This window comes from Carassius carassius, chromosome 6, assembly GCF_963082965.1.
Source record: "Carassius carassius chromosome 6, fCarCar2.1, whole genome shotgun sequence".
Taxonomy (NCBI): domain Eukaryota; kingdom Metazoa; phylum Chordata; class Actinopteri; order Cypriniformes; family Cyprinidae; genus Carassius; species Carassius carassius.
Window position 1 is genome coordinate 8,785,159 of NC_081760.1, and position 14,972 is coordinate 8,800,130.

The window sequence follows — 14,972 nt, forward strand, 5'->3', positions numbered from 1 at the left end:
CTGTTGGGTATTTTGAGATAAAACTTCATATACACACTCAGGGGACATCAGAGAACAATTTACAATGTTTTGCTGAGTGTGCTTTGACAGGCTTAGGACTGCCATGTACAGCTGATTCTGTGCGGTGGTTTGTTTGCAGGAGTAACAGAAATTATTCAGTATTCAGTAATGAAACACTGTGACTCAAAACAATTCAGCTGGCTTTGTTTATTTTTGATGACTAAAAAAAATTGTTTAAAACAGGAAACTGCTGTGTCTAAAATGTAAGTCAATTAATATTAACTTCTTGTTTATTTAAAATCAATATCACATTTGCAATTGTGCTGATATTTGGAGAAAAAACTGTACTCTTTGTGTGATATTACAGTAGCTTTTCAGGAACTTTAGCTGCGTCGAACTCTTTGGGGAAATGCCTTTAGCAAGATCGACTCTGAATATCGTGTGCAATCTGTCCAATGGAAGATCATGACGTCACGGGCGGGGTGACCTAGGGACCAGGAAGCTACAAAGGCATGCGCCGCGCAGCTGGCTTCAGCTTCGCGTCTTTCAGCAAGCGCTCTGTGTGTGCATGTCATTCTGTATTGTCAGTCTTATTTATTGCCGTTTGTCACTATTAGCTCCTTTAAGTAGCTATAGTATGTCAAAGAGCAAAGCTAAGACTAGGCATCTGAAGGGTGAATCCAGACCGTGTTTCAGATTGTGTGTTCCTCCCTGCTCTTAAAGCTAAACATTAGAGGCGGGGATACACACAGTCTGTGCGTGGTCTGCCTGGGATCAAAGCGTGCTGTATATGATTTCACGTGCGCTTCGATCCCGGAGGGCTCTTTTCGAGAAGTTAGCCTTCGACAGCATTCCACGCGGTACCGGTTCCACCGAGGCGGAGCGGCGCCGACATTCGTTGGGTTCGCAGATAGATCTGCTGGAGGGTAATGGAGATGGGCACATCCTTATCTCCTACCTTACCCATCAGATCTGCCCGATTCCTGGGTTCGGAAGCCCGAGCTTCGGTTCTTCCCCCCCGAGCATCGGGCTCGACACTCTGCCTTTCTTTCTCCGAGGAGATTGACTCTGCGGGTGTGGGCGAGCTGTAGTTGCACAAACATAAAGTTGCATAAGCACCAGTATACAACAAATAATGTTATGCCTAACATTATACGGGCAGTGTTAATGAGCAGTTTTTTAATCTACGAGGGGATTAATATTGTTTGTGTGACTAAGCTATTTGCGTGCTGTCGAGGCAACGCGTGTATTACATCATTTTCAGTTTTGATGTGAATCTTTCCACACCCGACTGCTTGTCTGGTAGTTTAAGCTCCATTTAATAAGGAGGAGTTAGTTATATCACTTCAATGTGTACTTTATCACAATCTAGACCGTGTTTACATGTCTGATTGTTTGATTGCATTAAATTCTGAGGAATCTAATGAAACTACTGCCAAATGTATCTCAGTGGGTCCTGCGTATGTAATGACTTTGAGAAGTTAATATATAACTTCAATGTGTATTGTATCACAATCCAGACCGTGTTTACTTGTCTGATTGTTTGATTGCTTTAAATTCTGAGGAATATAATGACTTTGAGAAGTCAATATATCACTTCAATGTGTACTTTATCATAATCTAGACCGTGTTTACTTGTCTGATTGTTGGATTGCATCAGATTCTGAGGAATCTAATGAAACTACTGCCAAATGTATCTCAGTGGGTCCTGCGTACGGTACAAAAGGCACGCCGACACTAGTCGGCCCCCAGAAGGCTCTGGTTATGGAACAAGGAGTGAATACCCTATTAAGGAAGGAGGCCATCGAGGTGGCCCCTCCACAAGAAAGGGAATCCGGGTTTTATAGCCGGTATTTCATAGTTCCATCCAGTCCGAGGACTGGTTTGTCACAATAGATCTAAAAGACACATCTCCATCCTTCCACAACACAGGAAGTCTCTGAGGTTCGCTTTTGGGGGCAAAGCTTACCAATATCGAGTACTTCCCACTCTCACCCCGCACATTCATGAAATGTGTAGATGCGGTTCTGGTTCCTTTGTGTATGCAGGGCATCCGCATTCTGAATTATATTGACGATTGGTTGATTTTAGCTCAATCAGAGCAGATGGCGGTTCGACATCGAGATGTCGATCTTGCACATATGGGGGAGCTGGGTTTGAGACTAAATGCCAAGAAGAGTGCACTTTCTCCAGTTCAGAGAACCTCCTATCTAGGCGTAGTGTGGGATTCGACCACGATGCAGGCATGTCTGTCTCCTGCTCGGATCGAGTCGATCCTCACGTCAGTCGAGAGAGTCAAATAAGGCCAGTCACTCACTGTCAAACAATTTTGTGATACCTTTTGGCCTGCTGTACATGAGACCCCTACAGTGGTGGCTCAAGACCAAGGGTTTTTCCCCGAGGGGGAACCCACTTCGAACTATCAAGGTCACGCGGCGATGCCTTCGTGCCTTAGACATGTGGAAGAAACCTTGGTTCTTGAATCAGGGCCCGGTGCTGGGAGCTCTTTGTCGCCATGTAACGCTAGCGACAGACGTGTCCCTCACCGATTGGGGTACGGTCATGAATGGCCACCCTGCCTGTAGTATGTGGAGCGGTCGCCATCTGACATGGCATACCAGTTATATAGAGATGCTAACTGTGCATCGAGCATTGAAATATTTCCTCTCAGACCTGAGAGGTCACCATGTGTTGGTGCGCACCAACAACACATTGGCAATCTCTAATATTAGTCACCAGAGAGATCTGCATTTGCGCCCCCTGGACAAGCTGGCACACCAGATCCTTCTGTGGTCCCAGGACAAACTCCTTTCGCTCGGAGCAGTGTCTATTCCTGGGAGATTGACTGTGGGAGCAGACATACTGTCGAGACAGGGGCCGAGGCCCGGGGCCCCAATGTCCAATGCCAAGGCTCGCTCTACATGGGGTATGTCAGCCTCTAAGGCCTTCTCAGCAGGTGTGTCCCTCTTGAACATCTGCAACGCTGCGGGATAGTCCATGACTCCACTTTCGTCAGATTTCACAATATATATATATGCGAGCCACTCCTGGCTCTTCTGTTCTCTCGCCTTAGCTGTGCTCTTCGAATACACACTAGGCAGAGATTTGGAAGTCTGGCAGCGTGGGCACATCATTCCCCAAAGTGTTCGGCGCAGCTCTAGTTCCTGAAGAGAAACGTCCGAAGGTTACTAATTTAACCCTAGTTCCTCGAAGGAACGAGACGCTGCGTCCTATCGCCATACTCCCGGCACACACCCTTGCCGGCACTTGCTTCCCTACTCGAAGCTGAAGCCAGCTGCGCGGCACGTGCCTTTATAGCTTCCTGGTCGCTACATCACCCCGCCCGTGATGTCACGTCCTTCCATTGGACAGATTGCACATGATCTTGCCAAAGGCGTTTCCCCAAAGTGTTCGACACAGCGTCTCGTTCCTTCGAGGAACTAGGGTTACATTCGTAACCTTGGGACATTTTTCTCAGTTACTTTGGTGCATTTCTCAAATCAGAAATGAAATTCTCAAAACTGCTTGTACAACCACCACATCATCTAGTCATTTATACACATCATAAAACCAGTTTCTCATTCTTTTGAACAAGTTGCGATTGCTTTTGTACATTCATGCAATTGATTATGCACATTTATCTGCGGTTTCATACATTATCATTAGCTAATTTCATGTTGCTCAAAATGTATTATATAGTTTTCTGTGCAATAGTCTTACCGCTCAAAACATCTAGTCTTTAGTTCATCGTATAAGTCATTAAATCCAAAATGAGCTGCGTCGAGAATGATTGGGGAACGCCCCCAGCGTGACGTCTCTGAATCATGTGTGTAATCAGTCCAATGGATGGCCGAGACGTCATAGGCGGGTGACGTCAGAGACCAGGAAGCATAAAAACAGCAGGAGAGGCGCAGCCGGCCCCAGCCTTTCTGTCTTCAGCAAGCGCTCTCTCTGTGTGTGTACTGTTCAAAACTTTTACGTTTGTGAGTCTTATTTAGTGTTGTTTGTCATCCCCCATAAGTATGCCAAAAGCACCCTCCAAGACCAAACACAAAATGGGCGAAGGCAAGCAGCGTTTCAGACTGTGTGTTCCTCCCTGTCCTCGCTATATCACAGGCGGGGATACACACAGTTTGTGCGTTGTTTGCCTGGGAGCAGGCTGCCCGCATTGCGAGCGGCTTGCCCTGCATGTTCTCCGTTCCCGGAGGGCTCTCTTCACAGAGGGAGCCTTTGCTAACGTTCCCCGCGGTGTTGGTCCTGCTTCCGCCGAGGCGGAGCGGCGATCTCGCTCGTGGGGTTCGCAGTTGGATTTGGCAGAGGGAATGGAGACGGACGGAGTCCCTATCTTCTTCCTCACCTGCCAGATCCAGCGCCCGCTCGGAAGCGCGCTCCGGCGCTACTTCTCCCCGGGGAGCGGGCTCGGCGTTTCATCTATCTTCCTCCGAGGAGGTTGATGTGGTGAACGTCGCTGAGGATTCGCCCCCTCAATCGCCCCAGTATGAGGAGCTTTTGGAGGTGGTTACTCGTGCTGTGGCCAAATTAAACATCGAATGGCCAGCCGAGAAAAAGGGTGTGTAGATCGTGGGAAAAACCCTTCTCGGCCCGCGTCTTCATCCCCGTTTCTGATCACTACGGCAACGTAGCGGGGATGAATGAGCGCGGTTATAAGGCGATGCCCCGGGTTGAACAGACGCTCGCGAGCTATCTGTCTCCTGGCGCGGCATCGTCATTAAAGGCTCCGGCGCTGCCCTCCAAGCCGCTGCGTACAACATCAGCGCTGGTGGGCAAGGGGTACTCGGCAGCGGGTCAGGCTGGTGCGTGTCTGCACACTATGGTGGTGTTACAGGCGTACCAAGCCGATCTGCTGAAAGATTTAGATGAGCAAGAGCACGTGAGATCTGAGGATATCACGGAGCTCAGGAGGACCGCTGATTTGTCTCTCCGCGCTACCAAGGAGACCGCTCGCGCTATTGGGCTCCATGGCAGCAATGGTAGCAGCAGAGAGACATTTGTGGTTCACCCTGTCTGATATGAGAGAAAAGGACAGGGTTTGTCTCATGGATGCCCCGCTTGTGTCCTCGGGCCTGTTCGGCGACGCTGTTAATTCTGTCGTCGACAGGTACCAGGAGGCTCGCAAGCAGGCGGCGGCGTTCCAGCGGTTCCTCCCACGTCGCTCTCTAAATCCGGAGGCTGCCGGGCGGGGGCAGCCTCCACCGAGTACCAGCTCCTCATACAGGGAGGCACAAAAACAGAGCGTCGCCTCACGTGCTGCTCCAGTTAAGCGGAGCCGTGGGTCCAGACGACGCTCTGGGTCGGGGGCTTCTAAGTCTAAGCCGGATCTGCGGACCGTACTTAAGGCTAAGAGGTCTTTGGCCAATAAGCCCTGACGCCACTGGCCCGGGGCTTATGAGGGCAGTCCCCTCTGTGGTGCAGCGGGTTACACCGCATTACACGGTGTCCGTCTCGCCTCAGTGCCCTCAGGAGATCGTTCTGCCAACCCTGCCGGAGTTACAGGGCGCAGCGGTCTCCCGCGAGCACCACGCCCAGTTACCGCCCGGAAACATAGCGGTGCTGAGCGGCTCGCCGCCTCAGCGGAGGTCTCTAGAACGGTTAGCTCGGTTGTCTCCTGCCGGTCCGCCGTTACAGGGCACAGAGCTAGCTGTTCTGATTACACCAGAGGTCAGTCTCGAGAGACTGACTCCCTTAGTAGATTATTTAGCAGCGTAGAAACTACTGCCAAATGTATCTCAATGGGTCCTGCACACTGTAGAAAGAGGCTACACAATTCAGTTTGGTTCTCCTCCGCCTCGATTCAACGGGGTTTCACCCACGCTGGTGGGTCCCAGGCAGGCTCTGGTCATGGAACAGGAAGTGCACGCTCTTCTGAGGAAGGAGGCCATCGAGGTGGTCCCTCCTCACGACAGGGAGTCAGGGTTCTACAGCCGGTACTTCATTGTTCCAAAAAAGGATGGTGGGTTGCGTCCCATTTTAGATCTGCGTCTAGTGAACCACTCAGTCAAGCGACTGAAGTTCAGGATGCTCACACAGGTGTGGCTTAGATCAGGTCTGAGGACTGGTTTGTCACGATAGATCTAAAAGATGCTTATTTCCATATCTCCATCCTTCCCCTACACAGGAAGTTTCTGAGGTTTGCTTTCGGGGACGAAGCGTACCAATATCGAGTACTTCCCTTTGGCCTTTCACGAAGTGTGTGGATGCAGCCCTGGCTCCGCTACGACTCCAGGGCATCCGCATACTGAACTATATCGACGATTGGTTGATTTTAGCTCAATCAGAGCAGATGGCGGTTCGGCATCGAGATGTCGTTCTCGCCCACATGAGAGAGCTGGGGTTAAGACTGAACGGCAAGAAAAGTTTGCTTTCTCCGGTACAGAGAACCACTTATCTGGGCGTGGTGTGGGATTCGACCATGATGCAGGCACGCATGTCACCTGAGACATGCGTCTCAGGTGACATGTCACTCTCTCACTCTCACTCTCGCAGTTGCGAGAGTGAGAGAAGGCCAGTCACTCACTGTCAAGCAGTTTCAAAAACTGCTGGGTCTGATGGCAGCTGCGTCCAACGTGATACCTATTGGCCTGATGTACATGAGACCCCTACAGTGGTGGCTCAGAGAGAAGGCCAGTCACTCACTGTCAAGCAGTTTCAAAAACTGCTGGGTCTGATGGCAGCTGCGTCCAACGTGATACCTATTGGCCTGATGTACATGAGACCCCTACAGTGGTGGCTCAAGACCAAGGGGTTCTCCCCGAGGGGAAACCCACTTTGCATGATCAAGGTCACGCAGCACTACCTACGTGCCTACGTGCCTACGTGCCTTGGATATGTGGAGGAAGCCTTGGTTCTTGTCTCAGGGCCCGGTGCTGGGAGCTCCTTGTCGCCGCGCGATGCTAGCGACGGATGCGTCCCTCACCGGCTGGGGTGCGGTCATGAGTGGCCACCCTGCCCGCGGTCTGTGGAGTGGTCGCAATCTGACATGGCACATCAACTGCCTGGAGATGCTGGCCGTGCTGCGTGCACTTCGTTATTTTCACCCAGACCTAAGAGGTCACCATGTGTTGGTGCGCACCGACAACACAGCAGTGGTCTCTTACATCAACCACCAAGGAGGTCTGCACTCACGCCGTCTATGCAAACTAGCGTACCAGATCCTTGTGTAGGCCCAGGACAAATTCCTCTTGCTCAGAGCGGTTCACATTCCTTGGCATATGAATATGGGAGCAGACATTCTGTCGAGGCAGGGGCCGAGGACGGGGAATGGCGGCTTCACACCGAGGTGGTGAAGCAGATTTGGAGAGTTTTTGGCCAGGCTCAGGTGGACCTGTTTGCGACCCGAGTGACATTGCACTGTCCCCTCTGGTTCTCTCTGACTCATCCAGCTCCACTGGGGCTGGACGCCATGGTACAGACTTGGCCGAGGCTTCGTCTGTACGCCTTTCCCCCGATTGCTCTGCTCCCAGGAGTTCTGTAGAGAGTGCGCCGGGACGGAGTTCGGCTGCTGTTAGTAGCCCCGTTCTGGCCGGGTCGAGTATGGTTCTCGGACCTGATCTCCCTCCTAGACGGCTCTCCCTGGGAGATTCCCGTCAGGAGGGATCTCCTCTCACAGGCGGAGGGCACCATAGTCCACCCCCGCCCGGAGTTGTGGAAGTTATGGGTGTGGCCCCTGAGGGGGCACAACTCGTAGCTTCCGGTCTCTCAACCGAGGTTGTTGAGACCATCCTCCAATCCAGAGCTCCCTCTACGAGGAAACTGTATGCCTTGAGGTGGAAACTTTTCACTTCTTGGAACGGACACCGCCAGCTCGACCCAGTTAACTGCCCGATTGGTACAGTGCTGGAGTTCCTGCAGGCCCGTTTCTCTGCAGGGTTGACCCACTCCACCCTGAAGGTCTACGTGGCGGCCATTGCGGCCTACCACGCCCCTCTCGGTGGCCAGTCAGTGGGCAGACACCCCCTCGTTACACGTTTCCTTCACGGTGCGCTGAGGCCCCCAGTACGTTCTCGTGTCCCCACGTGGGACCTGGCTGTGGTGTTAGAAGCTCTCTGTAGGCCGCCCTTCGGGCCTATTGAGGAGATCTCCGATCGCCTTCTCTCTATTAAGACTGTCTTCCTGTTGGCGATTTCCTCTCTCAAGAGAGTTTGGGACCTGCAGGCCCTCTCTGTGGCCCCTTCTTATATAGACTTTGCGCCCGGTCTGGCTAAAGCTTTCCTTTACCCTCGTGGGGGGTATGTCCCTAAGGTTCCCTCCTCTACACCACGGCCTGTCGTACTCCAGGCCTTCAGTCCTCCTCCCTTCAGGGAGCCAGACCAGAAGAAGCTTAATTGTATGTGTCCAGTGCGAGCATTGGACACATACGTCCACAGAGCTGCCCTGTGGAGAAGGGCGGACCAGTTGTTTGTCTGTCATGGTCCCCCTAAGAGAGGTCTTCCTGCTACTAAACAGACCCTCAGCTGGTGGATAGTAGATGCTATTTCTCTTGCATATGAGTCCTCTGACCTTCCCTCTCCCCTGGGGGTCAAGGCTCACTCCACTAGAAGTGTGGCGGCCTCCAAGGCCTTCCTAGCAGGTGTCTCTATGCGTGACATCTGCGAGGCTGCGGGGTGGTCCACGCCTTTGACCTTTGTAAGATTTTACGATCTAGATTTACATGCCGCTCCAGGCCCCTCTGTTCTCTCTTCCTAGCTGTGCAGTTTCCCACACTGGCAGAGATTTGTAAGTCTGGCGGCGTGGGCATTCTCGTTCCCCAATCGTTCTCGACGCAGCTCGAGTTCCTGAAGAGGAACGTCTAAGGTTACGTATGTAACCCTGGTACCTCGAAGGAACGAGACGCTGCGTCGCAGTGCCACACTTCCGGCATCACTGGCCGGTGCTTGCTTCATCCTTTGAGGCTGGGGCCGGCTGCGCCTCTCCTGCTTTTATGCTTCCTGGTCTCTGACGTCACCCGCCTATGACGTCTCGCCCATCCATTGGACTGATTACACACATGATTCAGAGACGTCACGCTGGGGGCGTTCCCCAATCGTTCTCGACGCAGCGTCTCGTTCCTTCGAGGAACCAGGGTTACATACATAACCTTAGACGTTAATCTAGTTGTCATAAACTGCCAAGCACACTTTGTATTTTTATTTTTACAAATTATTATTAGACTTTTTGTCAATTTGGCATGAATTGTGCAAGTAAATCTTTACTAATGAAGAGAATGTAGATTATAAACCAATGATAAACCATTTATCTGAAATAGCTCAAAGGTTAATCTCATGAATCTTCAGTTGGAAAGCTTATACTGTATAGTCAGAGGACAACACAAGAGTTACAAATTCTGAAAATTGACTTATTTTCATCTCTGTGCCCATATATTTTTTTCCTTTTCTATATCACAATGGCATTGTAAAGGTTTCTTATTTTTTGGGTCAGACCACTAGTAAAAGTGTAACTGGGAATTCTATCCAGTCTCTTTCAATCAATACCCCACATACAGTAATGTGTAAATTTGTACTTTTGAAATGGATATATGGCATACATAAGCATATGGCATACTGTTCAATACAGTAACTGTCATCCAAAATGTTGCCATGGTTTACATCAGAACATCCATCCAGAGTACACTGTTATATGGACAACATGACTAAGCAATTTCTCTTATCCATAAACTATGACACAAGGACTTTTCATTCTGATGGCACAGACATGTTCATTGACACAGATATTTATTTTTGAAAGATGAACTAAGGATTTTGAGCAAGAGACTGGCTTTTGCAGGTAATCCATGGAGTTTTGCTATTTGTACGAGTTGTTTTAAGAAATGCACTTACTGTTTTGCAAATCTCAAGGATGATTCGAGAAAAACTGTAAGTAAAGGCCAATTCTTTTGAGTTTTGAATGTACATGTGGTGAAGTGGATATTGCAAGTGGGTTTTGACAGACAATGCAATAAATGTTGTATGCACAAGAGAGCTGGATTTTTAACAGGGCAGCATAATTTGAGTGAAAGAAGCATTATTGTAACAGACGTTGCTTGGATAATGTTGGGCTTTGGGGAGGGAATTGGAGAGAACCAGTGATGCACCTGAATGGGTCAAGGCTTCTTTCTGGTATGCAGTACATCAGGGTGGACAGTTGTCAAAATGATTCACTGATGCAAATTGCCTTTATGGATACTCATTATTAAACTCTTTACATTGTAAACTCTCTATGATCAATGAGGTCCTTATGGCAAATGTAATGTGAGAATTGATATCTTTTGTCTGCATCAGACAAATCAATAAAAAAGAGAAGCATTTATAGTTGGCTTTGCTGTAATCTGCTGAGAAAACATATATGCTTCTTAGCTGATTTCCACATTGAAAGGTAATTCCAGGTCTGTTACTGTACCACACAAGTTGCTTCAAACCTATAGGAGTTTCTGTATGCTGTTACACAAAAGAAGATATTTTGAAAAATGCTGGTAACCAAACAGTTGATAGACCCCACTGACTTCCATGGGATGGCAAAAAACACCATGGAAGTCAATGGCTACCAGCAACTGGTTTGAATACCAGCCTTCTTCAAATATCTTCTTTTGTGTTCAAGGGAAAAAAGAAACTCCTATAGGTTTGGAACAACATGAGGGGAAGTAAAAGACAAAAAGTTCATTTTGGGGTGAACTATCGCTTTAAAGCCTCCAGCACACTTGCCTCATAAGCTTTAATTGTGAGTGCATTACTGTACACATGCTAATGTTTTTTTTATAAACTGAGGAAGAAGCTTATATTATTTACTATATAGTAATATAGCTTAAATTCAATTAAACTCATTAAAATCTGGACAGTGGCCTTCAAAGCCCCCTAAAGTCATTCTTTCACCTGATGACGCAACATAAACAGGTTCCGCAGAGGAACATACCCATGTGGTTTCAGTGTATTTATGGCTGCAGCAGCAGTTTGCAAACCCTTCAATATGCATATATTGAGTAACTTGCATTAAAAAGCACTAGTTTTGCACTCACATTCTGACGTTGCTGTCAAAAAAGCAGCGGTTGCGCAGAAGCCCCGCCCACAGCTGCACACCAACGATCCCAAAGATGAAAAACACAAAGAAACAAAGAAGCAACACGTTCCCTAGCATTGGTAAAGTATCCAACAGCAGCGTCACCAGGATTCGCATACCTACGAGACACAGATACATGATGTCACAAACATAAATTTAATAACACGTGCAATGAAGCATCAAAGCCATCGAGGTTCACTAGACACATTTACAGACGAGCCCGTAGTCTTATATTTAATTTTGATAGCTCTGATCTGATTATTCACACACCTCGTGAACACTAACACTAACAGTAATTGAGCCAAGAAGTGAACACACACTCACACAAACTTGCAGGGCTTTGGCTAATGCTCGGTGGTTTGAGAATAATCGAATTGCAAAACTTAACAGCCACGGGCTGTCACTCTTCACTGAGTCCAAAATTTATTATTGCTTTGCTAAACACACACACACACACACACACACACACACACACACACACACACACACACACTCAAACTTATTTGGTATGTGTTGACAAAAAGAGTGAGCTATAAATGGTAAGAGTATCTGTGCATGTCAAGAACTTACTGTCTCGCCGTACATTAAACAAAACAGACACTTGCACTGCTGGACTACATCCATGACTGTAACATATACCAGCACCTCTCTGAAGACGTGTGTGTATGAGTGTATGAGTGTTTGTGTATTTTTTGTGGTCCATTAAACTATGAGATGTTGGACTATGGGCACTCAGCTGCAACAATCAGCGTCAGTGACCAAGTTTATACATCATGGGGTCTTGTATTTTCTGTACGTGTGTGAATCTATAAATACAGTACTATTAAAACCCTATTAAAAGTGACACTAAGAGAGAAACAAGAAAAATACACAGAATCACAGATGCAAACAAATAGAGGGAAAACAGTACTCACTGGGAACTCTATTGATGGCTCGTAATGGTCTGAGAACCCTCACGGTTCTGATAGCTGAGAAACTAACGTTATGACCATCTAAAGAATACTCCAACATCCTAAAACATAAGCATCACAAATTAACTTCAATGAACTTGTAATGAAACACAATAGAACAATACATATCATAAAGAATAATAAAGTAATATATATTTTTCAACCATTTAATGATGACATTTAGTATAATTATTAAATTAATATACAGTAATTATAATGTATAATATAAACCCTACTCATATTAGTAATATTTTTTCCACCATTCAATGACATTCCATATATTAATTTAATAATTCATAAAAAATTTATAAACAGGAAGATAATTAATATTACGATATTTGAATTAAGATTATAATATCAGTTTTATTTATATGTAACATAATAATAATGATACTAATAATAATAATAATAATAATAATAATAATAATAATAATAAGCATTTCTTCTTTTTTTGTGTGGAAACTGTAATAATTTTTTTCAGGATTCTTTTATGAACAGACGCATACAACAAAACACTGGACATTTTAAAATGATTCACAAATTAATCACAAAATTCAAACATCATTGATACCAATATTACTGATGTCTCTATGAAAATAGTTTTTCCCCCTAATATTTAACCATTGATTATAGCCATTCAACATTACAGTAGGTATAATTGAGAGCTATCATTTTTTTTACATTTATTAGACTTTAAAAAAATAACAACTTCTAATTTGAGTAAACTTAAAACAATATTCACATAAACCCATTATAATAATTGTCATATTTAGCAACCTGTGCCCTTCAGCAAGTAGGAAATTTAGTAAAGTTATCAAACACTAAGGCTAAATGTTATTGATTTCCTCTTTTTTTTTGTTCTTTCATCACAGTTGGGTTGTTAGGTTATTTGTTTCATGGCACTCAGTGGGTGTTGCATGCATCAGTCCATAATAAGTTATATAAAAAGTGCCCATCCATAAAAAAAGTATCTCACATGGCTCTGGGAGGAGACTGGTTTTCCTTTGCTAAAATAAGGAAATTTTGTTTCCTTTGCTCCTGTTAACAAATGTTGGTTTTCACAAGACTCACCAGCATGCATGTGCAGCACTGACCTCATACCTCATCTGCCGGAAGCTCCTTCCATGTACAACTGTTGGCGCAAAGCTACATTAAAGTGATTACCGTATTTTCCGGACTATAAGTCGCATTTTTTTTCATAGTTTGGCTGGTCCTGCGACTTATAGTCAGGTGCGACTTATTTATCAAAATTAATTTGACATGAACCGAGAGAAATGAACCAAGAGTTCACATTAACGTCTACAGCCGCGAGAGGGCGCTCTATGCTGCTCAGTGCTCCTGTAGTCTACCCCTAATAAACATAGAGCGACCTATAGCGGCTGTAGACGGTAATGTTTTCTCTTGGCTCTTGTTTCTAAATAAATGCGACTTATAGTCCAGTGCGACTTATATATGTTTTTTTCCCTCATCATGACGTATTTTTGGACTGATGCGACTTATACTCAGGTGCGACTTACAGTCCGAAAAATACGGTATTACATTTTGAATATGAATATTTTTGGTACAAAATGCATCGATTCGCTACAGGAGGCCTTTGTTCACCCCCCGGACCCATGTGAGACACTTTTTTTTTATGGATGGGTGCTTTTCTTTAATTTCTTTTGGACTGAAGCATGCAACACCCACTGAGTGCCATGAAACATGAGAAGAATGTGCAAACAGGTTGTACATGGTATTTATATAGCAGCAATAAGGTAAAAAGTAAATAAATAAAAATAAAAATTACAGAAATTGCTGTGTGCAAGTGACAAATAACAACATTATGTCATTAATGACTTACCCCCATGTTGTTCCAAACCCGTAAGACCTCCGTTTATCTTTGGAACACAGTTTAAGATATTTTAGATTTAGTTCGAGAGCTCTCAGTCCCTCTACTGAAGCTGTGTGAACGGTATACTGTCCATGTCCAGAAAGGTAAGAACAACATCATCAACGTAGTCCATGTGACATCAGAGGCTCAGTTAGAATTTTTTGAAGCATCGAAAATACATTTTGGTCCAAAAAAAGCAAAAACTACAACTTTATTCAGCATTGTCTTCTCTTCCGAGTCTGTTTTGAGAGAGAGTTCAAAACAAAGCAGTTTGTGATATCCGGTTCGCGAACAAATCATTCAATGTAAACGGATCTTTTTGAACCAGTTCACCAAATCGAACTGAATCGTTTTAAACGGTTCGCGTCTCCAATACGCATTAATCCACAAATGACTTAAGCTTTTAACTTTTTTAATGTGGCTGACACTCCCTCTGAGTTCAAACAATCCAATATCCCGGAGTAATTCATGTACTCAAACAGTACACTGACTGAACTGCTGTGAGGAGAAAACTGAAGATGAACACAGAACCGAGCCAGATAACGAACAACAGACTGACTCGCTCACAAGTCAAGAACCGGTTGCACCGGTTTTCGGATCACCAGTACTTCTTTCGGACAGTTCGATTCAATAAACCGGTTGAAGAAAACGGTTCACCGGTACTTTTGCACTCGACGTAATGGCATCATTGCAATGACTGCCCTTGATTCAAGCCTTCGGTTTACCCGTGCTCATTACACTAGCACAGAATAAGTTCAGAATCAATCACCAAAAGAATCAGTTCAGTTCAGACGCTCTGTGTGTCAGTCTGCTTCACGCTGAATCACACATTCGCAGTATCATTAGGTCCTCGGTTCTCGATTCGGACACGTCTGACAGAAACGGTTCTTGACTCGAGAACGAGTCAGTCTGTTGTTCGTTATCTGGCTCGGCTCGGTGTTCATCTTCAGTTCTCTCCTCACAGCAGTTCAGTCAGTGTACTGTTTGAGTACATGAATTACTCTGGGATATTGGTTTGTTTCAACTCAGAGGGTGTGTCAGCCACATTAAAAAAGTTAACAGCTTAAGTCATTTGTGGATTAATGCATATTGGAGATGCGAACCCT

General features: G+C 46.0%; 2 protein-coding genes across 2 annotated transcripts in view; both read right to left on the bottom strand.

Annotated features, from left to right (window-relative positions):
• The window catches only part of LOC132142351 (mitochondrial dynamics protein MID51-like), a 135,752-nt gene that overhangs the window by 79,669 nt on the left and 41,111 nt on the right, over positions 1 to 14,972 (bottom strand). The gene's annotated exons all lie outside the window — the stretch shown is intronic.
• The window catches only part of LOC132142350 (voltage-dependent T-type calcium channel subunit alpha-1H-like), a 67,424-nt gene that overhangs the window by 41,849 nt on the left and 10,603 nt on the right, over positions 1 to 14,972 (bottom strand). The window contains exons 3-4 of the mRNA XM_059552150.1: positions 11,961 to 12,058; positions 11,006 to 11,165 (exon numbers count right to left, since the gene is read on the bottom strand). Coding sequence (XP_059408133.1) covers positions 11,006 to 11,165; positions 11,961 to 12,058 — 258 coding nt within the window. The remainder of the gene's footprint in view (positions 1 to 11,005; positions 11,166 to 11,960; positions 12,059 to 14,972) is intronic.